Source organism: Rhea pennata, chromosome 4 (assembly GCF_028389875.1).
Source record: "Rhea pennata isolate bPtePen1 chromosome 4, bPtePen1.pri, whole genome shotgun sequence".
NCBI classification, from domain to species: domain Eukaryota; kingdom Metazoa; phylum Chordata; class Aves; order Rheiformes; family Rheidae; genus Rhea; species Rhea pennata.
Window position 1 is genome coordinate 81,994,208 of NC_084666.1, and position 27,763 is coordinate 82,021,970.

A 27,763-nucleotide genomic window follows, 5' to 3' on the forward strand; every position below is an offset into this window, starting at 1 on the left:
TATAACAAAAATAGTGGGTTGAATTGAGAGAAAGATATTTAAAAAAAAAAAAAAAAGAACAAAATCCAAAAATCATACCACCAAGAACTCAGCAGTAAGAACTGCATATCTGAGCCCAGTCTGGATTGTAGATGTCTCTAGGAACCATTTACTTTTACTACTCACAGTCAAAACTTTTGAGAAAATGAGCTCTTTGCTGGGGGATTAATAATAGATCTATGCAGATTGATATTCCCAGGAGATACAGGGAAAGGAAAAATATTAAAAACTGATGCTCCCAGCAAATGAAAAACTAATGTACCATATTTTCTCGAAGGGATGGGACGTGCTCTCATTTTATTTCCCTCTGATGACTACGCAAGACCTGCTATAATGGGTAAAGCTCAGGGAGCACCATCTCCCACTAAACGGAAACACCTTGGAAATTTCCGAGAGAACACAGAGGGGAGCACAAGTCAAACAACCACATTCCAAGAGCGCTTATTGCTTACAATTCTGCAGCAGAATGTAGCTCTGTTTATAATTTACCTCGAAGTAGAAGAATTCTTCAATATTCACATTTCAGCCTGGAGTTTCTATATACCCATGGGCAGGAACAAAAGGCATTTTAAGCAAGGATTCAAATAAAACCACTTTATTATTTAGGAACTTTTTTTCAAAAACAATCAGTATTGGTTTATTCTACTTTCAAACTCATCTTAAGAGTTTTATTACCTCTAATGGAATAGTTAAGAGACAGGCATCCATTGGTGACATCTTTGAAAACACTCAAGGTACCTCAGCTTATTTATAAATATTTAGAAGAAACCGCTTGTTTTCATGCAGTTACCTGCATTTTCAAAATCTCACCAACTACTGGAAAATTCATTCTTAAATGAGTCAGAAAGGTGAAGAAATCAAAATTGATTTTCATTGTTTAATATTTATTGATACAAAACAAAAAATAACTTGTAACAAACTACTTATTTACAATTTACACTGGAGGAAGATCTTAAAAGATCAGTGAAACAGTGTACTCCCAGTACTGAGTATGTGTCCACTTGGATAGTAGTTACAAGCAGTCTTTTAGAACTCCCTCACATTAGATGATTTTCAGTTTGCAGGTGAAGTTATGGGGAAGAGGTCTCCAACATCTCCTCTCCTGCTTTTGGTCTAAAATATAAAAAAAAAGAATTGAAGTTAGTTCATTCAGATTGACACAATCTGTAGCAAAAATCATGACCTATCTGGCCATGCTGTAATATTATAAAGTTACAGCACAGTAAGGTGGAAGAATTGCAAATTCTGGAAGAATGTTAGAGTATACACACATGACTTTCAAAAAAGTGAATTACCTTAATATAATTCAATTAAACATGGCCTCTAATCCTCATGCAAAATTTGGAGTTGTCATAGTCACACCTGCTTGTAGCATTCCTACTTGGTCTGTAGATATTATTTATACTGTCAATAATATGAAATGTGTATTTTGCGCAGGACAAAGAAAACATAAAATAACAAATGCACTGACCCCTAAGAAGAAAAGGTACTTTTAAGTTTCATGCTATTTTTGTAAGAATCCTGTGCATATTTTAGTTCACTTATATTCACTTGTGGACAAATGATCCACAATCCATGATTTACAGTCCTAAGGCCATAAAAAGCTGCTAACAGTCAAGAGAAGTCCAAGAATTAAAATGGTTGCCACTCAAGAGAATGAAGTTTGATGTAACCTGCCATCAAGTGACTGTCACTCCAGATGCAGAGTTACATGGGAAAAACAGCCACATCATCATCTGGACTGTACAAGATGCCAAATTTTCCAACTAATTTAAAGCCCTTATTAAAAAAAACAAAAGGCTACCATTAAGACTTGTAAACACAGCAGCCCACTAACAAAATATCTCCTAAAAATTTGTTTGGTACAGATACAGAAAATTTTTAGCGAAATTCACAATACTGATCAGTGGACTTATCATCAAGCCCAGGATATGCATATTCCTTAGAGAGGTACTTCAAATCAAAGAACAAAAGGGGAAGGTCAACAGCTTTAACAAAAATTAATACTGTGTATTTTTTAATATGCTTTCATTGCAGGGAAATGATGCCTCTTCACCAGTGACCAAGCACTCTAGCACATCCCATATACTCTTTCAGCCGGTATGTTCATGGTCTGCTGCATGACAAAAGTCTTCTCCTTGCTTTATCCGCAGAGGGTATATTCACCCACCCCTCTCCACCTCCTGTTTGAAGCACAAGATGCAAGGGTCCTCAGCACAATAGTGAACTAAACGTACAGAAGAGGAGCTTTCATAGCATGGGAGAGTCTCTGATTCCCCGAAGCAGCTCTGGGAACCACATGGGAATTAGGTGCAACTTCTCAATACTGGCAAAGGAATAAATAAATAAATAAAATCAAAGACAGAATGAATTACGAAATAACAGAACCACCTTTGCTGCTGATACTTGCATGAGGGTATGTGAACACCAAGATCCACTGCAATGAAAACAGTTCCAAACCTACTGCCAAGATCTTGATCGCTACTTAGGGAGCCACAGACAAGAGAAAAAAAAAAAAAGTACTCAGAACTGATAATTAGCCTGACTAATTGAAGTGAATCAAAGGTAAATCAAAGTGAGACAGGCCTGAGGGCAGTGAGAAAACCCAGTATCCTGCAGACAGACCAGGAACTGCTCTCCTCCCTGAGCACCTGGCAAGCTACACGGCAGGACCAGATTCCAAAAATCAGATTTACAGATGAGATAGATGTTGAGAGAGTAGATACCTCAGGCCAGAGCAGAAACTGAAAACAACATATGGGCACAGAAACAGATTTGAGATTCCCAAACACTCTTAGAGGACTGCTTATGCCCAGGCTCAGAACAGTGGGACGTGCACAGAGGTGACCTGTAACAGACAAGTCATTGCTGTAAAGTAGACTGATCGAATGATTCCCAAGAAGAAAACAAGAACTATACAGGACTCCTTTTCCCATAGCATCCGAGCTTTTTGTCTTCTGAGCTCTTCTGTACCCCCTGACCCCTCCAGAGCAACCACAGTGACAAGGATGAGGATTGTGCACAGGCATGTACACAAATACTCTAATGTACTTTGCAAAAACATTCCCACCCCTGGGCAACAAGTAGGGTAAAATAAAGCTGACAGCTTCCAAACTGTTGGGTAAACCTGTATCATATGGAAGAAAATCTCAGGTGTGCTTGGTCAGCCACTAAGATATAGCAGGTCACAACTCTGCCTCTAAGAGAAATCATCCTCTGACAGTGATCCTGCAGGGCCTCCCAGTCTTGCCAGCATGTTCAGTCCAGGCTCCTCCTCACACATTACAAAAATCCCACCAACCAAGACAACACTTCTCTCTTGGCATTGAATCACATTACCAGAAAACTCAGGAAGCAATGGGGATGGTGTATATATGTAAGCACGCAAATCTGCAGTGATGGGCCCGTATTTCCATGCTAGGCCTCTGTGCCAAAACTGGTGAATGCCAAGTGGCATTCCCACTGGCAACAGGAATGAAAATATAAGCACAGGTGAACGTCTAGACTAGCCTGCCAGTACAAAAATTAGGATATGGCTTGGTGCCTAAGTAATGGCAAAGCCAAAGAAAGATTGTGCCAAGGCAAAAGAAGTCACCAGTCACCAGCATGCTGAATTAATGCTACCAGGGAAGCAGAACGCACAATCTTCTGATGCTCTATGTTAAGCTTAGCCAGGTGGAATGGTGCTGAAAAGGAGTTTTTCAGCACTGCAGAGCCAGCCTCAACAGATGGATGAGACTCAAGGGCAACCACGTGGGCCTGAAGTGGTCTCAGTTCTGCTTCTGCAATCTGGAAGAAAACAAAGATGATGATGACGACAATGAACACCTTTCCAGGTATGTCCTATGCCATTCTTCTTGGGATTAAAACTACACTGAGGTCTTTCAAAGAATGAAGGTCAAAGGAAGCTTTGCAGTGCTTCTCTGAGCAAGAAAATTGAAAGTTTTGCTAAGCTTTGCACAAGGCTTTATGGAGAGGCAACCAGTGAACTTTTAAGCCTAAGAACACCTCTGAAAGAATTTAAATATCAGCAACTGAGTTGGAAAAAATTATACAATCCTCACTAGTGGCACAAAGACAAAAAAAAGAAACCTTTAGTGAGGGCACTGAAATCCAAAAACAGCAAGAAATTAGTTTAAGCAGCAAAGCAAAAAACGCAGGAGCAAAACACTCAAGCTTGTTAAGGCAGCTGAATGGTGAGAGCTGCCTTAATGCAATGGCAGGTGAAAGCCTCTTCATACAACCCACTCCAAGAGAAAAGGAGAGGCAAAGGTGCACCTTTGACAGATACTGCAAGGAGAAAACTGCCAGCTCAAATGGCAGGACACAAAACATCTCACTGGCAGCATGTGCATATGGACTTTCATGAAGAAAAGGAAATTATGATAAACATTTTTGTAATATATAAGGGGATCCTCTCTTCATAACTCCTGAAATAATTCGAGTTCTAGATGAGTACAAAAGAAGTTGGACACCTACGCAGGTTATTAGCACATACATACCTCCAATTAGTTAAAAATGTACTTCACTGGTGTACGCAGCTCCAGGAAAATGGGTAAGGACAGGGGAAAGAGGACTGGCCTACACCTCATTTGCAACCCTTAGCATCTCACCAGAGAGGAACCTTGCGATGGAACAAATGCAAGCTTAAAACACTCTTCAGAAGAGGAACTCAATTATTTTCAGGAGAATAGCATTATTGCTATCATTCTCCTCCTTTTTTCTTCCATCATAACACAAGTGTGTTATGCAGAACGGATGCAGAATGTAAGCAACAGAAGCCATTTTATGACTAAAGTAATGATTTCTGTGAACTTAACCAAGGTTAACAACCAAATAAAATGAAGCTATTCTAAATCCTGATGAGATAACCTTACTCAGTGTAATGTGTTTGAAGGGTTAAATAGGATGCAAAGATGAACTCCGTAAGCCACACATACAAAAAAAAAAAAAAAAAAAAAAGACAAATAAAGCAAACATTCAGTATTACTTTGTCTTTAGAAGATAGTGGGGGGTTGTTCACTGGCTGAAATACTGTTCAAGTCTGGAAGCTGTGTTCGAATTTATTCTTGCAGCAACCTACATGCTTTACTCATGAATTGTCCTAAGAGTGCATAATAAAACTCGACTGTTCGAAAGGCCAATGCCCACTTTCACCAATATTAAGAAAATCAGCCATAATAAAAGTCAGAGCGCATTTGCTGGATGCAAAAAGGCCTCTGCAATTATCACTTAATTGTCCTTCATGGGCCAATACAGCAAGTCTCATACTTTCCCCTTAAGGTTGATCCCTCCTTCAGCACTTTTTCCTAACTGGCTACTTAATTAGTCCTCTTTCCTGGGCTTAATTATAAATTTGTTTTCATTAATTAGCCTCTGAGCTGATTTGGCACTTACTGAGATATAAGAGAAGTGCTTAGTTCCTTCATTGTATGGGCTACTGTATCCTAAGGGAGCCCCCTCATTGTCAGCCATAAAATTTCAAGTTGAAATTGTGTTTGGGAAAAAAAAAATTAACTTGCATATCTTTTTAATTGCTCACTCTGTTCTACAACACAAAAATGATATTAACATAAAAAAGGATAGAATTAATTAAGTTTGGACCTCTTTTTCAATGGATCATGTTCAGCAGCTGAATCTTGCTCGTTTAGATAATATAAAATTACTCAATGCTCTTAAATGAAAGTGATAATAGCATTACTTTAATTCCCTAAAAAAGGATTACCAGCACAGAGAGTTGTGTTCTGATGGCACTAATGCTGAAAAGGTATCCCTCACCATGCAAACATCATGTTCAATTCTCCAAGAAGTTATTGAACTTAATTGAAAGCCCACATGCAACTGAGATGATCTAGTCTGCTACATCTTTTGACACTGGGACACTACTATTGTTTGTCACTGCATTAACACATCATATTGTTCATTTCCTACTACTTTTTTATGGTATGTCAATCCCAGAAGACGCCCAAACAACTTTATCATACACCTGCAATCTTGATCAATTCTCATTCAACTAGATGCTGAAAGGACTGGAAAAAGCAACTTCAAACACCTGTAGCTAAGAAATAGAATGAGCTAAATAGCATAATACAATTTGCATTATCAGCTGTCCTACCAACCAGCTGGTATTTTACCAACTTCTCAATTAGTTATTATCAAGAACACTGCTGTTCTTCAGTCTTAAGGTTTAGAAGTCCTTACCTATTGAGCTGCAAAGGGAAGTTAAGTATCTTATTCATAAGATTAATATATTTTTCTCTGAAAGCTTTTAGATTTGGATCTCAATTAAATATACAGATTGGAAAAGTAAACAGTTTGCTTCCTTCAACCACATGTTTCATTCATTGCCCCTGTTGTGTACCAAACACAAGAAGACTGCTTAACAAATGCAAAGCAAATGTGGTTTTACAACCTTTTGTGAGCCCTTCCTCAGGCACAGCAGTTTAAATCCAGCAAAATAGGAACACAAATCTTGTAGGTAAACTCAAAAATACAGAACAGTTCTGCAGGCACCCCTTTAACATATTCTCTCTCCAATAAGCAGTTGGCTAGCCTATTATTTTCACTGATGATCAAATATTGTTCTAATCTTAGAACTGAATATTAAGAATCAATTTTGTTGTCAAATCCTAAAGTAAATTTTCACACGCAACCAGAGAAAATTTTGGCTATGACTATATTCATGAACATCAGGAAGCAACGGGATATTCCAAAGAGGAAATGTACCATTTTGGAAGGACTAAGATATTCAGTTACAAGAGCTGCTAATACCATTAAAGAGGCACATTCTTTACTGTTCAGTTAGATGTATTATCTTCAATCAATCATCACTTAAAATAAATCCTGTATTACAATACACAGTAGACAGTGTACATCAGTAGAAATATAAATAAGAAATATTTCTTCATTCTGAAACGTCTTTTCAGACATTATGAGAACAAGGATATAGCTCTTTAGGTTTATTACATTTCCCCAACATTAATTTAAAATCATCTGCAGATAATTAATTTAGTTACACACTTGAAAAATAGAAGGACTTGTATTTGTGCCCCAGATCGTTTTATTTATCGTCTATAATTATTCAGCTCATATTCTCCTGTTTTCTGTTTCCTAAGTTTTATAAATACACATGTATACACAGATCCGATCCTTTTGCAATCATTCTCCTGCTGCTTTGAAGTGCAAAAAGCTTTGTTTAGTAAAGCAGGAACAGCTTTCTAGCCAAATGAAACTCCAGATAGTTGCACCTTCAAAAGAATCTGCTAACCAGAAAAGTCATTTTTCTCAGAGACACCCAAAGTCTTTAATAAATCTGATTCTTATATTTAGGTGAATCATTGTCAGTAAAGCTCTTAAAATTTGCCTCTAGTTCTTATAATACATACCGTAAAACACAAGTACATACTAACATTGAGTAGATGAAATATATGACTCAGCCTTTGTTTTCAAATCTCTCAGTTACAGTTCACAGAAAGCAATGAATTAACATCCTAAAACAGCAATCTCCCCCAGAAATAGTATAATTACTGCATCAGCAACAGAACTTGCACTGTCCTGGCATGATTCTTTCATGATCATAATCCTGGAAGCACCATCTATCTACAGCAATGATACAGTAAATTAGTCTCCATTCAAATCCAATTCTTATTTGCTTCAGTGAGCCTGCTAAAGGTATGGCAAATAGAATACGGACGTGCCTAAGATGAAGTGAATCAATACCCTTCTTCAGCTGGCAGCAGGTAACTCTAGCTAACTAATTTTGGTCCAGCTTAGCATGAACCTGGCTCACATTTACACTACATTTAGAGGTAACATTCTGTATTCCAGTATAAGCAAAAAGTTACGCTATCCAAGCTGAATACGTAATACTTTATAGTCCAGGAAGTAACCTAAAAGCTGTTTTAAAAGCTTACAACATGCAAACAACATTATATGAACCATAGGAATATATATATTTAAGCTACGGGCCACAAAATGATGCACATGGGCTATTATCTTAGCATTTTTCAAAGTCTAAATAATTTTGCCACATCTCTATGCAAAATCATCATAATGGGCTGTGGAAGTTTACTCAACACAATAGAAAATATGCAAAGGAGAAGAATCACATCTTGGCAAGAAACAGAAAGGGATTTACAAAAGCTAATTTCTCAAATGTCAGAAAAATACTCATTAGACTTTTTTCTTCCTTTACAATATCCCACTTGGTAACGGAAAAAAGTAGACCACCAAAGGTTACCCATGACTACTAATAACCTGATAGACACTAAAATATAGGAAGCAGAAGCCCTAACAATAACAGGCAAAAATGAAAGATAGTGGCATCTTCTGACTAATGGCCAATTACTGTTTGCTGCATTTTAAACTGTAGAACTCAGCACCCTTAGGAGTAGCGAAACTCAGGCGCAAACAGAACTTCATGACAGCAGCTGTCATGCAACCCAGACAAAGGGGAAGCAATGTAGCTCAATTCAACTCCTTATACACTGTGTACTAGTATTTTTAAAAACAGTTTCAAATGAATGGCTGCAACTGGTACAACACACAAATTAGCAAGATACAATGTCTAGTCCTAATGTTAATGGAAAACAATTTACACTTACTGGCAAAAGACCTTACCTGAATTTTTATCTCTCTCTGTAACATATGCTTCTTCCTCCCTTTTAAAAGTCAAACCTTGCTAAAGTATAAATGCCAGTCTAAGCACAAATAAATGTGCTTAGAGCTCCATCTAATGGTAAATACTGAAATTGTTTGTATAGATGGGGGGGAAAAAAGTTTTTTTTTTCTTTTTAATTCTTTTATATTCTACCCCTCCTTCTTTCCAAAATGGAGTATTTTTTCGAAACTACAAAATGTTGGAGCTACTAAAAGCAATATCCTAAATACAGTAACATGCATACTCAGCTTAAATGACTTTGCTACTAAAGAGAGAAAAATCAAACACCGAGATGCAGTTCAACTCTGAAATGTTCTCTGCAAATTCAACTATATAGGATACTTCTTGTAAGAAATTCAGTAGCCAGGAAGTAACAAAGCTATCTAGCCCCAAAAATTACTTTACAGAACCTGTAGTATTCTGTTGACATTCCCAGCCACAAAATTAGGAAAGCCTGACCAAATGTTCATAGCGCTCTGACCTTGGTCTTGCACTTCAACATCTGGCACTTCCCATTCTGAGTCAGGAATACATCTGTGCACATTTACATTTGTTTAAGAAAATGTTCTGAAGGATGGATTTTTTTTTCATTATTTACTCATAACCCCAAAAGAATCCACACAAAAGCTTGCTGCCACATTGCAATATAGCGCAAGACAGATTGGTGCCTGATACAGAAACACACGACCGATTAGCTGAACCTACCCAACGTGCAACATGTTGCCGGCAAGTGCCAGGCTGCCTGGACTTCCCTAACAAATACATCCACACTTTCCTTCAGAACCATAAACTCTGTAACCCATATTGTTCACCAGCTCCTTCACAAGTCATCCTGCTCTCCACCCCGGCAAAGTGAATGGATAGCAAACGATATGCTCCTTTGCAAGGCTGCACTGGAGTTTCTCTCATAGTGGGAAAAAGCCCCAGCAAAGAGGCCATTTGTGGAATGCAACCAATGCTCCAGGTAACGGCAGTTTTGGCAAGTATATGCCATTGCCAAGATGCATATCTTAATACCCTCTAAAAGGCCAGACTGACTAAAAGTTCAAGACAAATTTTCCTTTTTTTTTTTTTTTTTGGGGGGGGGGTGTCATATTTGACAAAAGGAATCCACAAACTTAATGAAGTTTAGCACCATCCCCACTCATTTCTGGACAGGAATGGGGAATTCATTTAGCATGTTCATGACCATGTTGTGAAACACACTTGATGCACGAGGATATTCTATGATGCCAGCATGTTAGACTGACATATTAGACATATAGTAGATATATTTTATCACCAATTTCAGCACTGTAGAAGGAATGGCTGATGAAGATAGACCCTGTTATGTAAGTAGAAAGATTCTGGGTGCTGAAAGCAGGGTGCATCCAGAAAGCTGGATGCTATCTCAGCAGCAAGTCATCCACATTTCAGTGCACATGAGCTTCCATCAGAGACTCAAGGGAGCTACACAATCTCAGTAGACAGGTAATACAGAAGAGAACCTGTAGCCTATCTTCCTTCTGAACTCCCCTACCTTTAACACATCTGAAAAGCGGTTGTATTCTGACTTTCAGCTCAAGGTGCTGTGCTCAGAGATCACATCTCTGCCTTGACTGCTGGGAGACATGTGGGAGAAGAATAGATGATCTTTGGTCTAATGCTAGCCCTGTACAGTTTTCCAAATGGCAAATTTCCAGATCTCTGCAGGCCTGAGGAGTAGAAAGACTTACAAACTGAGCATTTTACTGGGTGAGGTTCCCTCAAGCAGTGGAGACAGCCTGTATGCCCATCTGGTAGCTAATATGGCTCCAGTACAGAAGGGACAAAATTTGAATCTACATGACCTTGAAGAGACCAACCCAAGCCCAAAATTCAGAAAAGCTGCCAACACCAAATTATTATCAGCTGCAACTAAATGACTTTTTCAAATTCTCATGTTCAACTGCCTACAAAATTAGAGGCTGGGGGGGGGGAGGTCTTTCCCTGCAGTCTGAGCCTTGACAGCAAATAGCTTGTATCATGGAAGAGGATGAACTGAATGGTGTCTGACATACTCCTGTTTTGCCTTCTCAGAGTTCAGCATGACTTAGCCATAAATATACACAAGCCATATGACTTCTACTGACTAAGTATTTCCAAAGTCAGGCTGTACACATACTGATTACAGGAATGACTGCTTGAAATAGTATGTTAAAAAACATATATATGTATATTATCTCATATCTCATATTATCTCAACTTCCCCAAACTAACTGATCTCTCACAGAGAAACAGTAATCTCAGTGTCCATGCACTTTCACTAATACATGAAGTTATTTGGCAGCTGAGAGCTTCTTAAGGGAAGCAGTAAAAGCCAATTCCTACTCTAGGCATGGCATAAAGATTGTTAAGACTGTTTATAAGATAAATACTCAGTCTTTAAGCAGTTTTCTTTTCCTGTTCAGTTCCCCTCATCACCTCCTCTTCTGATAGAGCAGTGACAATTCAGAGAAAGGACCCTATTGTAATAGCTGTAGTTTATCCTTATCTTCAGCCATAAGGAACCTTGAATAGCTTGGATGACAACTGCTATATATGCTACCTGTTGTCTACTGGTTTTTGGAATACGCAGAACATTGGAAGAACATATTGGAAGAATTCTGTACTGTAGCAGACAACCATTTCAGCAGCCCATCTCCACGACCAACAATTATTGAAGTGTAAGCAGCACGATCCTACATTTAAATAGAGATTATTCTGAAACATTTTCACTAGACAAATATTAAGTCTACCAGATGTATCTGAAGATGTCAAAACTTACTCAACTGCTACGCACCTTTGGGGTTATTAGGCATATAAATACAACTTGGAACAACAACAACTTTTACTTGAGAATTCTGCAAGTATCTTTTTATCTCTGGATGACAAAACAACAGTATCAGATCCAGAGTAAACCTCTTCATTATGTAATTTCAGTAAATTTCTCAGTTGGTTTTTAACTCTTTTTTTATACTGATTTCACCTGCTCTGTTAGTTTGTAATGTTAAGCAGGACAAATGCTTTTTATATAAAAAGAAACTCAAAAAACTCTATTATACAAAAGCTTGAGAAGTATTTTAACAAACTTTTATATGCAAAGTTCTTTACCTATCTCCTTTCAGTTGTGTGAAGAGAAGAATGCTTTCTTCATTCAGAATATTTTGTATGTTATATCCATTTCCTACAGAAAAGTAGAAAAGGTTTTGTTTAGAAGCCATTAACAATTCTTGAAGTTTACAACTTTACAACTTACTTTTCATTATGCATTTAGCAGTGATAACAAGGAAGAAAACCTACATCTAGTCTCCTTTAGAACTACTACAAACTCTCCTGATTTCAGTCCTGCCCCTTGAAGGGCAGTTTCTTATATGGAATTCATTCCGCTTTCATTTCAAAAGAGCAGAATCAGAAGTATCTAACAATTCTCAACCAGTGTGAAGTTACAGCCCTTTCAACACACAGTCTACACCTTCAACAGATCAAGCACAGAGTATAATAGGTATTGAACTGATCCAACTGGATTTTCATAATTTTATGTAGACGATCAGCAAAAAGGTGAAGACCAAAACAATCATATTAATTGCTACTATATTAAGCTGTCTGTGAAGCTTTACAAACATTGTAGTTCAGGACAGAAACAGAATATCAAAGAGAATGTACCCCTTATAATTTGATTATGTAATCAAAAACTTTGAAGCCTACCCACTAGAACATGCAGTGTTTGCATGGTTACCTTCAAAGGTTAGGTCAACCCACGTCCAGTGTTGGGTCACACTCCCCTCTTCTTAATTCTATTCTTTCCCATTCCCTATTCAAAATTCTTCTAAAATCATCATTCAGCTCAGTTTTACTTCCTAGCATGCTAATTCAGTCTAGTCTGTTTCCAACAAAGTGGTTTTAAACACATGTGCTTACCTGCTGGAACATAGAAAAAGTTCCCTGTAGTCAGATAATACGAAGTCTTATGCAAGGTAAGAATAATTTTGCCTTGGATAACGTAGAAAGCCTTAATATAAGCCAAAAGGGTTCTAAGATTAGCAATGATCCTTGTGCAAACATTTTTTAAAAACTGCCTAAAAAACAAAGCTCTTTGTTTTCCCAAAACCAGTTGTAAACGAAGGTCAAAAACAAATAAACTAACATAATAAGCAGAGTTGCAACTTCTTTTCCCCATCTCTGTTGAAAAGTAAGTTGTAATACTTAAAACTAGAAGGAAAAGACTTTTCCTTTTTCTTTTTTCCCTTTTCTTTATATTTCTATTTTGCCTGTAAGTTCCAAACAGTAAGAGCATACAGAGATACAGGTTTAATGTCAAACAAAGAAAGGCAATGTGCATGCAAAATACCTGAGCCAATATTATCAAGTTTGGGGCTTTTTTTCATTTGTTGGATTTCACAACTGAAATGATTCTTTAATGTTTCCTGTATATATTTGCATTTAAAAGAGAAAAAATATGAAAAATAAACCTCTCATTCATATGCTACTTTTAACCATTCTAAGTATTCTTCAAAGTGTTAAAGATTTTCTGTAGACATACAGTACACTATATAAAATAGAAAAAACATACACTTACTATTGTATCCATGTGAACAAACTGGTGTCCCTTTTCTTTAAGTGGTTTCAAGATCAATTTACCCATTGCAAAATCAAAGGTATTCAGATTTTTATATATTTCTACTGATTGATCTTTAAAGAAGCAGGAATGTCTGTTTCCAGTGTTAATACACTCTACAAAATAAAATCCAGGAAATTAACTTTAAAGCCAACACATAATCAGTTTTGTTATCAGCTCAATAATCACTTTTTAAATTATATACTGTGTGCATGATATCACTGCAATACCCCAAAGAGCTAGATTCAATATTAACTAAAAAGATCAGGACATTTCACTCCCCCATCCTCCTTTTTCTCGCACTCAAGCTTTTTCTACAGAAAAAATAAAAAAAAAATCAACAGTTCAGTTATTTTATGCTTAAGGAGGCACGAATAATATTTTCTAGATCAGTCCCAAAAAGGACTCTGTTCTACATACTTACTATATAACTCAAAAAGGTCCTTGTCAAACCCCCTCAACTTACCTAGAAGAACTTCCTTATTTGTTATTGAGTCCAGTACAACGGTTGGCTTAGAAGTATCAGCTAGAGTCTGATCCAAATTTACAGCTATCTCACTCCCTGAGGAGAAAAAAAGACCAGCAAAATAATCACTCTACATTTAAAAAATTATTATGTCACCACAATTCTTTCAGAATTTTAGATTTCAAACATAGGTACTTAAATTTATTAAGTGAGTAAATAGAATGATGTACACTTTCTTCAAATAAAAAAAAAACATAATAATTCTTTGAATTTTCGTTGGAATTACTTCTATATGTGATAGATACGGAGACCCTGAACCCTAAAGAACTTGGCAATGCCAACTATTTCTACTATGCTACCAATAACAATATCCACGTGTGTTTTAAAAGAACTTTTCCCCAAACAGATGTTGTTCCTAAACAAAAGAAGAATATATGATGAACAAGGATTAATTTCCTTCTACACATTGTTGATAGGCTGCATAAAGAGATGAAATGTTCAGAAGAATAAACACGTGTTCAGCTTTCCTCTTCTTGGGAGATACAATTAAAGGAACTTCACTTTAAGTTCTAAATCAGAAAACTATTTCTATAATGAAAAGGTTTTCTCCAGAAAAGGCAATAGCCTAGCATTTGATGTCAAACTTGCACTTTTCAAACAAAAAAGAGACACCAGAGAACTTTCAAGATAGAGCAAATATCCCCAAACTCTCTTACAGAAGTCTCTTAAGCAGACAAATTGAGCACAGAAAATTTATCTATGGGCAGTCAGAACAAGGATGGCAAACTTCAGCACTTTACATAAGCTTATAAAAGCTTACCTACTCTTACACCAAGACAATCAGGGAGGGAAAGAAAGTTATTGTGTTTGAAATAGCTATATTCCAACACAGTCACCTCTCCATAAGCAAAAAACAACAGCTGTAGCTTTATAGATATAACCACAGAATTTTTGTAGTATCAACAGAATCTATGAAATTCTACCCAGCTCTTTATATGTGGGCCTTACACATCTCACTTAAAATTCAAGGATGCTAACACACACATATCACTCAGGATGGATGTCTGTTAAATAGCAAATCTATCATTTTTGAGGCAGTTTAAATGCATCTAAAACAGTAAATAATTCTTGGAAGACACAGTATGAATAGTCAGTACCAGCTCCAGCTCAAGTTTACATGGGCTACAAACGACTTGCATAAAAATTTAACAGTTGTGCTCAGAGCAAGGGTTTATCTAGACAAGGATCCTGCCTCCAGCAACAGCCAAAAGTAGGTACCTCTCTAATGCCCAAAATAGTGTAATGAAGTAACGACACTTCCCTGGAATACTCTCCTCACCTCTAACAACATGTAGCTCACACTGTCTACTTAAGAGCTATTAACAGGTAAGTATTCCAAGAATTTACCCAGTTTTCCCTTTGAATCTAAGCAAACTTTTTTATCCACAACTGTGTATGGCAAGTAGTCCACAAGCTTAACCACACACGGTTAGAAGGTTGTGTTTGTAAAACCTGGCTCCCACTAAGCTTCATCTGAAACCTTATAGCTCTTACGTTAAAAAAAATAAATAAAATTGTTTTATATTCCCCTCCTCCATGCCACTTATCACTTAAAAGGTCTCAGTCAAACTCCCACAATCATCTCTTTTTAGGACTGAGGAGCTTTTGCTTACATAGTTGCTCCTTGTACAGAAGCCCTTCCATATCTTTGATAAGTCTTCTCTGTACATTCTTTGGTCCCACTACTTTCTTTATAAGATAAGGAATCAAACTTACATGCAGTACTCTAGAGCATCGCAGATTTGTAACTAGACTCACTGTTTTCTTCTTTATTCTTTCTCTAATGATTTTTAACATTCATTATGTTTTTAAAGGTTATCAAGGCTATCAAGCCCTGTGCTGACTTCCTTACCAAACTGTCCATTATTACCATAGACTTCATACCGGAGTGGCAATAATCAACTCAGAGCCTACCCTTATTACTGTGAGGTAGGACTGCTTCCCCCTACCCCCATCTGCCTTCCTTGCATTACCTACACTGAAGCATACCTGCCATTTCTAAATTTACACTCAATGTCTTAAAGTCCTTCGGAAATGCTTAATAGCCTTAGTTTTCACTACAGCCTCCTAAAAGGTCTTGATGCAACAATCTATCAAACACCCCTTGCACATTTCAATTTGTTATATTAACCGTACTCCCCTTCTCACATCATTGCTGACTTGCCTTGCTCACAGAATACCAATACTTTGCAAGTCACTATCTCCCTTCTTAAAATCATTTCTGAACCCAGTGTCTACTAATTCTGTCCTTTAGTACAGTTTCTAATTCATTTGATGGAGACATCCACAGATCTCTCTTACAGCCCTTTTTTCCCACAAGGATCTATGGGAAAATGCCACCTGCCAGCTCACAAGAACCAAGATTATTTTAATCAAGAGGTTACGCAACAATTAAAAGCTAGTTATTTCACATTTGGTTGTTCTAAAATTGTCAGGACCATCTAATATTCTCCAATTCATTAGCATCATTTTGTCTATTTGTTCAATAACTCTATATCCAAATGTTTCAATCTCAAACAAAAGCGCTGAGGAGTCCCCAGAAAGAAAGGTTCTAACATCAAACGCTCTTCCAGAAAGACCACAGGGAAAAAAAAATTGTCTGGACTATGGCCATATCTTCCTTCTGAGTACTGTCTACACACTGATCATCTACCGGTCTTACAGACTCTCCAGCAAAGCTTCCTGTTCACTGGTGTTAGAAACAAATTTATTAATCATTTTCATCTATTTTGTGTCTTGTTCTTAGAGCTTCACTTGCCTTGTTATGTGTTTATATTTAACCTATAATCATTTAAAAATCTATTGACACCATATACCTTTTCAGATGTGGTACTACAGGTATCAGCAAAATACCAGGAAGTTTTTGTACCTTAACTGCGTATCATGAAACTAAACACATTACCATCATTAACCATGAGCTGATCAAGGACAGAAGTACAGTTTACTTTCTTTAACCTCTTCTTTAAGGGCATCACAACACTTCTGGTTCTATCCTTTACCTCTCTCTTGCCAGTCTGGAGAAGTTCAAGTATTTATAAGATCATAGAGTGTTGCTACAGCTACACTAAAAGCAAAGTTTCTCACGTCAGATCACATTAACAAATTCTGATTACGTAAAGTTTTCACTTAGAGAGAGAACACCAAGTTGTCACAAGGAAAAATTTTAAAGCAATAGTGCTTTTCAGTATAGATTTTTTTTAAGCATTTAAAAAGAAAGAAAGAAAAGCAAAAATCTGTGTTTATACTTGGCTGATCTCCTTTCTGCTTATGACCGTGCTTCTTCCGTTTAATCTTCCTGCGAGGTTCTGTTTCAGGACACACTATTCCACTGATCACAAGTCCTGAAACAAAAGGAAATTAAGCAAAGTTCAATAACACATAATGATTATTCTACAAGAATGCAGCTTTGCACAACCTAAATCATTTTAGTTCAGAATATACTTTCTCAATACAAAAACGAGCCGCTTTAAAGAAAGTCAGAAAAAAATCCCCAATCTTTTTCAAAAGCAAGTAAAGGTATTTTGAAATGCAGTACAACTGACACTTTTTGAAAAGAATCTGATCATATTTCAGATGATAAATATTTCAGAAAGCCATAACATGAGGGTCAAGATTTAAGAGATAAAAAAAAAAAGAACTTTAGGGACACAAAGAAATGCTATTCTCAAGCAGTCTAACTATTTAAGAGAAAACCAAATTAGGCTGAATTGTCAGAAAAAAGTGACTGAGAACAAGATGTATTCTATCCCTTGGGGCATTTAACATTATAACTGGATAAAATACTATAATATCTTCTCTAGAAAGCAATTCACACACCAACAGAAACTCTTCTGTTGTCTCTTTTCCCAACACTGTACAGAATCGTTGACATAATAAATGCACTAATACTGAGAAACTATTTTGTTCTTCTCACTACAGTTAAAACAAGTGTACATAAGTAGTAAGAGAAAGAAAAAAGACTACATGAAAAGATGATCAAATAGTACCCTGAGACTACAAACAATTTACTTTTTTAAATTAATGAGCAAATATCAAGTGTCTCAAAGCTTTTATGATGTGAAGTCTGCCCACACTAATTAACCCTTACCATGCCATCAGGACAAAAAAAAAGATCTAATACCTGAAGGCCTCATTGTATAGTTCACACGCTCCCCTCGCCAATATTCCAAAGGTCTCAGCCGTATTCTTTTTGTCCGACGAACGTTAGGTGTGTTAGAGGGCATTACTTTTTTGAAGAATGAAAATATTCACATTAAATAAGAAAAACACAAAAACAGAAAACAATATTCTGTCCTGTTGTTCCACACTGGCTGAAATAACCCAGATGATATTTATACCCCATTGTTTTTATGGCAGGAAAAGAAAATCAAGTATCCTCAAGAGTCTTCTTTTATATACATGAGTATTTCACCCCAACTTTTTTTTAAACATTCATCACCCTATCTTTCCATTAGATGTCATTCTATATATGTTAGTGAATCACCGAGATATGTATATTAGGGGCTTAAGCACAAAAATCATCAAAGATGCTACAACCATGAAGATAAAACCTCACCATAAACACTAAGAATCCTAGTCAGATCTGTGGGATCTCATTAGCAACAGTGAAAAAAGCATTGCCTAGGTTAAGGCAACAGGAGAGTAACAGAGAGACTGCGTAAATAGCCGCAGCCCTCCTGGTTCCAGATCTCTAAGCCCCATCTCCAAAGTCCAGAAGAACAGTACTGTTACCAACAATCCTCCACACATTTCCAGAACTTCAGATACATATTTTCAGACCTATAACATAGGCTGAATTTTCAATTTTAAGCTACTATATGTGAATACAGTAAGACTCTATATTTTAGTCTATATAAGAAGCACTAAAAGCTCCCTTTAGGAGAAGAACCTAGTTAAGAATATTCAAATGCTAAAAATAAGAAAGGTAAATAAAAAAATTGCTTAAAGTGTTTTTGAAATAGGCAAATCTAGTGTTGTAGATAAAGTAAAAATGAAGGGATTAACAAACTAGTGAGACTACAGTCCACTGCATGCCTGCTGTTCCATCCTACTCTCCCACATGACCAACTTGAACCACAACAGGAAACAAGGTCAAATGCATCCTCAGTTTAATTGTATTAACCTACTTCAAATTCTCTTAGATAGGCCACAGATTAAGAGGACACCTATGATGTGATGAGAGAGAGCATTTACCAAAAAGTGAGCAGTATCTGCCACATTAACTGAAAAAATGGAAAGGTAATTAGAAAGGTAATTGTCAAATGCAACGAGAAAGGAAAACGTCAAAGTCTTTTAAAGTAACCTAAAGATCAGAGCAGGGTTACATGGTACCCTAAAGACGGATGAACAAACCTAATCCAGAAATAATTTCTGCATTTTTTCTGCCTGTTCTCTAAATGTTTTTCAACTTAAAACCAAGGTTTTGAGGACACAGCACTGCATAAAGTATTAATGAGGCTTAATAAATTAATGCATGAATCCTTTTCTAGGGGTTTTCCTGCATCTCCTTTAGTGTAATCTATGTCAATTTAGAAAAGCATTCGTATTTATAGGCTTACATTAAGGTATTTTAATACAATCTTACCTATTTTATGTCTTGCTATCTTGTTTGACAACAGATCATTTATTTGAAAATTCAAATCTTCAGAGTTATCTGAAAATACATTCAAAAAAAATCCATCACAATGCTGCTCCTGCCTTCAATACTCAATATATCTGCTAGGAGCAACTGGAAGCAGTTACATACAAAATTCCCAAGACCCAATTTCTTTAAACAAATATGAAACCCTGATGTAAATAAGATCATATTATACATGCTGTTTATTTAGAACAAGCTTGAAAATTGCATGAAATCTACGCATAGAAGTAAATATTCCTCAGATCTATCCCTCTACCAAAAAAAAAAAGGCAAATTATAATTACACACATATTTATATTGATTGAAGTGCAAGATCATTCAGCTTTACGCCACTGAAGTATAACTTCAGAAGAAAGTTATTTTCAAAATATGCACAAAATTAGGTCTCTGAAGAAAGCATCCTATAAAGTAACTAGCACTTACAACTGGCTCCAGAACATTAAAGAGAAGACCTTCTATCCTCAGAGTTCATACTTGCTATGATAGTATGTGTAACTTGTTTAATGAAATTTAACACAGAAAAATGAAAATATTCTTAGGTAAATAGGCTCTGTTTCCGTAAAGTTGTAATCTTTGATCTAGGATGTCAGGAAGTAATCAAACGCAGTACCATCACGTGACAACAGACCAAACTGGTACAAACTGAGTATTAAAAGTTTGTTCAAAATATTTTGGAAGGATAATTTTATCTTGGTAGGCTTTATGCTAAACCACACTCTGCTTGTCCTTCCACAGCTAACACAATATAAAGCTGGCACAAACACTGTATCACATACTTGGACAGAAATGTGATCACTCCTACTCCAACCCGCATTTGTTATTCTGGACAAGTCAGTAGAGCAGAGATACAATAGAAATTAATCCAGAATCATAACCTAAGAAGCATATACAGAAAACAGGAAAATACCAACTGTAAATATTACCTGAAGATGAATTATCCTGTTTACAGGCAACAGACTTCCTTTTGGAAGTAAATTTAACATCATGTTCTAGTAAAGGCCCACTTCAATGAAAGAAAAGAAAAAAAAAATCCTTGAAAATGTTACATTTTAAAGGAACATTATAGCAAAACTAGGAATATCAACTTTTTTCACATCTCACAGTTTTTTCCTCCAAATGCCTGTCTGTATCAATTAGATATGGAAGCAAATGAATGCTGGTTAGAAACCACAGGTTCCAAATTCATCAAACAGAGCACACTAAAAATTGTTCCTCTACTCAGTCAACACACAGCCAAACTAGTGTTCACATAATGTCTCTAGCCAGACTTACTAAATTCTTTTTTTTGTTGTTTTTTTTTTGTTTGTTTGTTTTCCCAGGAAAAAAAGACCTTCTCCTTTTCTCTGCACCATGATTATAAAAATCACCTTAAAAAATGGCTTACATGTTGTAAGGAAATGGCAGAAAAATAGTTTATAATTTAGCTGCAAGTATCTTGTCATAAAATCTTTCCCATAACTTGACAATAATTAACATGTATGCACTTTCATCAGGGAGAAGTTCTCCAGCAATCAGGTTATTTATAACAGGATTTTAGTGAACAGCCTTATTAGCATTAGCACCCATAACCTTCCCTTCATCTTTGGCTGCACTTCACTGCCATTACAGTGGCAACTAATCAAGTTCAGCAGCTGAACATAGCTAGGACCCATAAGAACTCCAAAATGTGCACTTTCATTCTGTATCAGTGCACCTACACTTCGTAGCACCAGTTTGTCCCATCAAAGTATGCAGCAGGGTCATTTAAATTAAAATTCTGAAGTTTTCAGTAGAATTACAACATAAGAATTCAGTAAATCCAGACTGTCACTTCCATTTGCTTTTTTACTAAGTTCCCTTCCTGTGAAGGAGAAGCACATGCTAACCTACCTGCACAGAGTTTGCATTCAAGGTACTACTACCTACCCTACTTAACGGCTACAAAGTTGTTCATCCAGTTGTTACCAGATCCTGGAGTGCAGTATTTCTGTTATTTCTGTTTAAAAGTCACATGCTAATGTAAAAGCAAGCTTCAAAGTAAAAAAACAAAAAAAAACAACAAAAAAGCAAAAATCCTATCGCGACAGCTTAATCGCCACAGGAAAAAGGATTTTATTATTTCATTAGCTGTATTAGTACAAATATCTAGATGTCTCAATCACAAATCATGATCCCTCTCTACTAGAGTCTATATTAATACAAAACAGAACATAGTAATTCTATCGGAATAAAAGGCAAATTTTACATACGAGTGAGGAAATTACCTTCTACAACTCATAGCTTTCTCAGATGCAGAGAAATCTCTAGAAAAGAGACAATTATTACTACTGTGTGCACTGGAAGTAAATAATTTTACTTAGTAAAAGGAATCTCATAAAAAGTTTTCAAAAAACCAGCAATACAAAGAACAATAAGTACTCAACTATACTGGTTAAAGAAACTTTCTGTTTTGATTATCAATCATTAGTAAATCACATTAAAAATAAAATTGAAGAATTAAACACTGTATGGCCTGAATTTATAAACAAAGTAACACACACAAAATTAATATTATAATTCTCCACTACTATGAAATCTAATCTCACATAAGTACTTTGTAGTTTTATTCCTATTTACATTTACACTGAAGTAGTAGTTTCTAAACACATCCACAGGCCCAGAGTTTACTGGAAGATGCACTCACTTCTCCCATTGCTTTCCATTTCATTTCCCTAGCCTAACTATTCCAGATTCTAGACATCTCTGCTAATACCTAAGAGCTCTGATTTTCTCTCAACCCTGGCTATCCTCATAATGGACTGCTTGCAATAATAAATTTACAAAATATAACACAGGAATTCTAAAAATAAGATTCTCATAACAGTATTAAAAAACTATTTCCATCTGTCCCCGGCACTAAAGCAGTTATAACATAAACAAGTCAAATTATCCAGCATTCCTATCCACTAGAAAAAAAAAATCAAAGCAGAGCTCTGTTGCTTTGTGTGGAACTAAGGAGCTATCTTCTAGTTGGCAGGTTATTCCTGAAGGGTCCACTGTAAGTGTACTTTGCATCTTCTTCTGAAACACTGGGCACTGAGCATTGCAAGACTACTAATTTGATGAGTAACTCATTTTAGTTACCTGGCGGACAGCTCAGTGTTCTGCAAAAGGATTTCTCATGAAATCCTCCCATGAAATCCCCCATCCTCCCAACCTTCCCATGAAAAAATGACTCAAAATTCAACTGAATGGTACCACTTAATATATGACTAGCTGCATTTTGAACAGCCACAAATATAAATCAGCTGTAATATTTTCTCTTGAGATGTCTCTTCTGCAATTTTATAAGACAGCAGTCTGTCTTAAAAAGTTTTCTTACACTTTTCATGCTTTTTCTTTTTAACTCTGGATTTGTTACTCAAAATCTCAAAAAAACTCTGCAAATTCCAGTGCAAGCTGCCTTATTTAGGAGTGGCTATAAGTTTTGGCAGCCTATGAGTAACGACTCATAGGATGTTAATTACACCACTGCATTTCTCTATTAGCTATTTAATCAATCTGTAACTATCATATATTTCAACTATGCAATTACTGCTTAAAAGCCAACAAAACAAGTTTCATTAACTATCAAGTTACATCACATTTTTAAAGGAATTAAACAAATCACTCACTGTGATCTGTGTTGCATGTTGTGTTTTCTTTTGTTTCTTTTTATTTTAACATTTGACAGCTTGGCTTTCTTTTCTACCATGTCCTGCACAGAAGAGCTCTCAAAATCTGTTGTATTTTGAGGTTCAGTGTCTTCAGAGTCTGAGCACATACTTCTACGGGCTCTGCGATGAATCTCTTCAGGTATCTTCCTTGGAGACTTGGATGATCTCTTCTCAGAATTCTGCACAGTTTTTGTGAGATTCTGCTGCAGCTCTTTGGCTTTTACAGGAGTTTTGTTATTTGTACCACCAAGTGATTCCAATGAAGGCAAAACATTACGTTTTTCAGAGTTAGCCAAGTTCCGAATCTTAGAAGTCTGTAATTTCAAATGCAACGGTGATGGGAACACTCCATTTAACTTTGCAGAATCTCTTTCAAGCCCTTCTTCACCAGGTTCACTTTCTGAACTCTCCATTGTTGGTAACAGAGGCTTTCTATCACTACCTTTCCTGCTAAATGCTTTCATTTTCTTTCTAGCGCTTTCTGCCAGTTTCTTAGATACTGTATCTTTTGAAAGTTTCTGCTTAACATTTTGTTTCTTGTGAACTAAATGCTGAGAAGTTCTTAAAGTGGACTGCATGTAGTTTGAAGACTTAAGATTCTTTTTTGGCCAAAGAGACTGTTCCTGTTGATCTCCAGCTGAAGGCACAGATGAATCCTCACTTGTCATCACTCTTTTTTTACATCGTTCTGCATTAGATGCTTTTGTGCCTAATTCAGACAGGGATAACAACAATTCTTCGTCTTCTGGTTTCCAAGATGTGCCTTTTCTCTGTTTTGGGGAGTCTTGTCTAAGTGCTTCCTTTTTAGTCTTTTCTATCAATACACAAAACACATGGGTATTAATAACTTTTCCCTATAAAAACTTGAAGAAATACTTTTAAATGTGAATACATAAAATTTAACTGAAAGACCATACAAAATAAAGCATCACAAAAGCAGGTTTTTCCCTGATGAATAATATGTCTTTCTCAGCACTACAGTCCCACACAGAATTCAATATAGAATTTTTGGTTAGCTTAGTGCATCTCTTAGCACCAAAAAAAAAAAAAGGAGACAGAAAAGTTCACATTCGATCTGCTTTCCTGTTTTCAGTTCTTCCTGATAAAAAATCCTTCCCAACTTATCCTCAAAAACTGAATCTCAACTCACAACACACATCTTAATCTTCTTCCTAGACAGACAAGAATAAAAGCTTGAAGACACCTTCTTTCTTCATTCCATTTGTAAGAAAATGAGGAAGTCATCACTGCTAACTTAATTTTTAACCTCTTAACAAGAAAGGCTACAAAAAAAAAGACGTTCTCTCTCACTGCCTTACATAAACCCAAACCTCCTAACTGTGCACATGCAATATCAATTAAGACTCTGTTAACCTGTCTCTTCTCCTTTATCCTCCACATTTCCCATTAAAACCAAACAGTTCAGTAACACAATGACCTGGAAGGAAAAGCCTGAAGGCCTGTTAAATAACTCACCCATATGACTGCTGCTTTGCCTTTGATGTTTAAGGACATTTCCGTCCCTGTCAGAAGATACCATCTCTGACTCTGAGGTAATTTTGAAGTCAGGTTGCACTCTGACATCCAAATCATGCATTTGCTGTTTATCAGGTGCTTCAACTTGTACCTTCCTATTCTTGCTTTTCTTACTTTCTGTCTTCTGTCTTTCCGAGGACTGGGATTTCAAAGCAGTAATTGCAGAGCCATCTTTTTTTGATTTTTTGTTCCTCTGAGGTATTGAAAACCAAGAATTAAAAGACACACCATCTGATTCATCAATTAAAAATTCACATTCATTTTGTATTTCTAAATCTTGATCTTTTACAGGAGGAGGTGATGGTGGTAACATTGAGGCTGAATACCTAAAGGAAGGAGGGACAAAGTATTCGTATGAATGAGAAAAAAATAACTGAGTTTCAGTTTTGTAAATCCTGGTGATGAATGCATAATACACAAGCATGCTACAGGATACTATTCAAACACTGACTACAAAAGCCATCATTCATTTCTTTTAATCTTACAAAAGAAACAGTCTGCTTTTTCTTTTTTTGTCCTGATACCCATAACTCATCGTTTTTCAGATGCTAGCCAACTTCCTATCTAACTACTCAGACTCATACCTGCTCTAAAAAAAAAAAAAGAGAGACAGCTTGATCACCATTAACTTAATCAATAATACTTTGACTGAATCCTCCAACCTACATATCAAAACCTCTCAGGTTCAACCTGAAAAGCTTTTTAAAAGCAGTATACTATTTCACTGGCAGACGAAAGAAATATCGTTATTAAACCATAATTGCACAAAAAGTTCAAACAGCTGCTTAAAATCTTCCTCAAGTTGAACTTTTCAGTAACGATGGACTACCCCAACACACTATCCCATAACACATTTATAGGTAAAATTATGTTATTCCACTATTTAGGACTGGATTATTTTATTAGCAAATTAAGTTCCACATTAAGCCTCAAAACACACCTTTTTCCAAGCGTTCCTGTCCTTACAGCTGCTAAGAATGCTGAAGAGAAAGAAGACTTCCTTTTCTGTACAGAGGATATAACAATATGGTCTGTTCCTCGTACCAGGACAAGCTGCTCATCTTTTCCAGTTTGAGGTCCTCTCAAATTTTCACTTTCCTCATGGCTCTTAACTGCAGCTGGAGTACTTTGCTCATCAAAATGTAATCTAGATATGAGAAACAGTATTTAAACGCAATGCTATACAATCCTGAGTGCACATTAAAGTATCTTGTTGATGGAGAGAAGCTCTCACTTTCTCCTGCTGACCCTGTCTCACTTTTTTCAGATGAGCTTGCTTTTGGTAATTTGCTGGAATGCAGGTTAGTGTTCCTGCTTCAAAGTGTAGTAGCTACCGTCCTAATCAGTAAGACAATAAGGGTCAACCTGAGACCCTCGAGCAAAGCAAGGGCTGCTTGACAATCCAAGAACCTAATTTTAAGAGGAAGTGCTTAAAAAGTTTTCAGGTCTCCTAGATCCTGGTGCACTCTTGGATGAAACTCTTCTCAGTCTCATTGCACCACGAGTCAACAGGACAACTGCCACTCCCTCTCTATGAGCACCCCCAGAGAGTCAGTCCTCCAAGAAAGCAAAACCATGGCCACAACAGCTGGGCTTTCAATTGATGTTATTCTGTTCTGTATAAAACATTTGCATATTTAGGCTGAGAGGAAGAATGACTGCTTCTCTCCCCTTTAGCAAAAATTCTGTAGCTTTTAAGGTGAACCCTGTCAACAAGATTCACTGCAAAAAGTCTACAATATCTGAGAAGCTGACAATTTGGGTCACATTTCTGGATCAAAGAAGTTCAAACCCTTCTGGCAGGTATTCAGCACTTGGATACTGTGCTTCTGGAGGTTAACTTTAATCACCAGAATACTTGATAAAAAACACTATTACTCCATGCAACAGCATTCTATATCTAAATGTGAAAATTCTCTCCCTGGCTGCAATTTATTTTTTGAATTCACAAACCAAACTCATAAATGAGTAAAATCACTGTGTTAACTTAGTCTAAAATGGGGGGGGGGGGTAGGGAGGGGGAGGGAGTTCAGCTCTACTTACATATGGACAGGAGAACTTATAGCTTCCTCCACAAGAAGAGGTGATCCCACAGCCTCATGATCACCCTCAGAGACTGAGAAGCTGGTAGGACTTCTGCATAGTGCTTCAACATCTTTTAATATGTTACTTGTTTTGCCAGGAGATCCAACAAGATCGTTGATGTCTGTGGTGATATTTTTATTTGACCTTTCTCCTTTAGACACAGGACTCTCTATTTTGTTAGCATCAGATATGTGATCATGTATTGCAGGCTCCAGGTGTGATTCAAGTGACCATCCTGCCATACATATTAAATATCTTTAGTTCTTCCCCTCAAAACTGTATAAAAATCCCAAGAAACAGTTACCCCAAAACCTGAATTGAATAGCGGTAATACCAACCTTTGCTGGTGTTGATGACGGGTTGTAGTGGTGAGGCAGTTAAGGAGTCTACAAAATTACAGGCGTTTTTCACAGAGTTACTTAAACCTGCATTTGGCTGCCATATTTGACAGAAAATAATGAGACAAATGAAAATGCTTGATACAGTAATACAAGCAGTATTTTGACAAAAGTATAATTTCTTAAGTACCCAATTATCTTCCTCAGTTCTTACTCAACTCATTTAAAGCACATTTCTAATTCAATTAAATACTTTTCTATCATTTGAGACTTTCAAGAAAGTAACTATCAATTTCAAACAACAGGTAAAACAGTGTATACCCTAAAAATGAATTTGCAGCTTTGTAGAGACTTCCTGCTAGTTTAGAGGCAAGCTATTTATTTTCTTCATTAGAATGAATTAATTTAAACAATCTAATTCATCTTTATTAAATCAAGCTGTGGTTTTGCAAGAATTACTTATAGTCTTGTATCATCAGACTAAAATACACAAATTCCATTACAAAAGCTGTCTATTTTAAACATTTTTATTAACAGAATATCCTGCTTTAAAAAAAAAATCTCTATATTCAAAACATGAAAAACAGGTAAACCAGGCTGCAGATACAAACTACATTATTTGTAACATTTGCTCAGACAAGATTCTAACAAGT

At 36.4% G+C, this 27,763-nt stretch overlaps 1 protein-coding gene across 4 annotated transcripts in view; it reads right to left on the reverse strand.

Annotated features, from left to right (window-relative positions):
* Positions 1–902: 902 nt before the first annotated feature.
* The window catches only part of CENPC (centromere protein C), a 31,301-nt gene continuing 4,440 nt past the window's right edge, over positions 903–27,763 (reverse strand). For 2 of the 4 annotated variants that reach the window (XM_062575202.1, XM_062575200.1), the window contains exons 5-19: positions 27,111–27,207; positions 26,731–27,007; positions 25,628–25,834; positions 24,628–25,013; positions 23,110–23,965; positions 21,721–21,792; positions 20,401–20,480; positions 19,424–19,492; positions 17,960–18,064; positions 17,085–17,180; positions 13,780–13,875; positions 13,275–13,429; positions 12,617–12,707; positions 11,810–11,882; positions 903–1,152 (exon numbers count right to left, since the gene is read on the reverse strand). In XM_062575202.1, the coding sequence (XP_062431186.1) occupies positions 1,110–1,152; positions 11,810–11,882; positions 12,617–12,707; positions 13,275–13,429; positions 13,780–13,875; positions 17,085–17,180; positions 17,960–18,064; positions 19,424–19,492; positions 20,401–20,480; positions 21,721–21,792; positions 23,110–23,965; positions 24,628–25,013; positions 25,628–25,834; positions 26,731–27,007; positions 27,111–27,207 (2,703 nt within the window). In that variant the 3' untranslated portion in view covers positions 903–1,109. The remainder of the gene's footprint in view (positions 1,153–11,809; positions 11,883–12,616; positions 12,708–13,274; positions 13,430–13,779; positions 13,876–17,084; positions 17,181–17,959; positions 18,065–19,423; positions 19,493–20,400; positions 20,481–21,720; positions 21,793–23,109; positions 23,966–24,627; positions 25,014–25,627; positions 25,835–26,730; positions 27,008–27,110; positions 27,208–27,763) is intronic. The other 2 variants (XM_062575201.1, XM_062575203.1) reach the window with 2 other exon arrangements.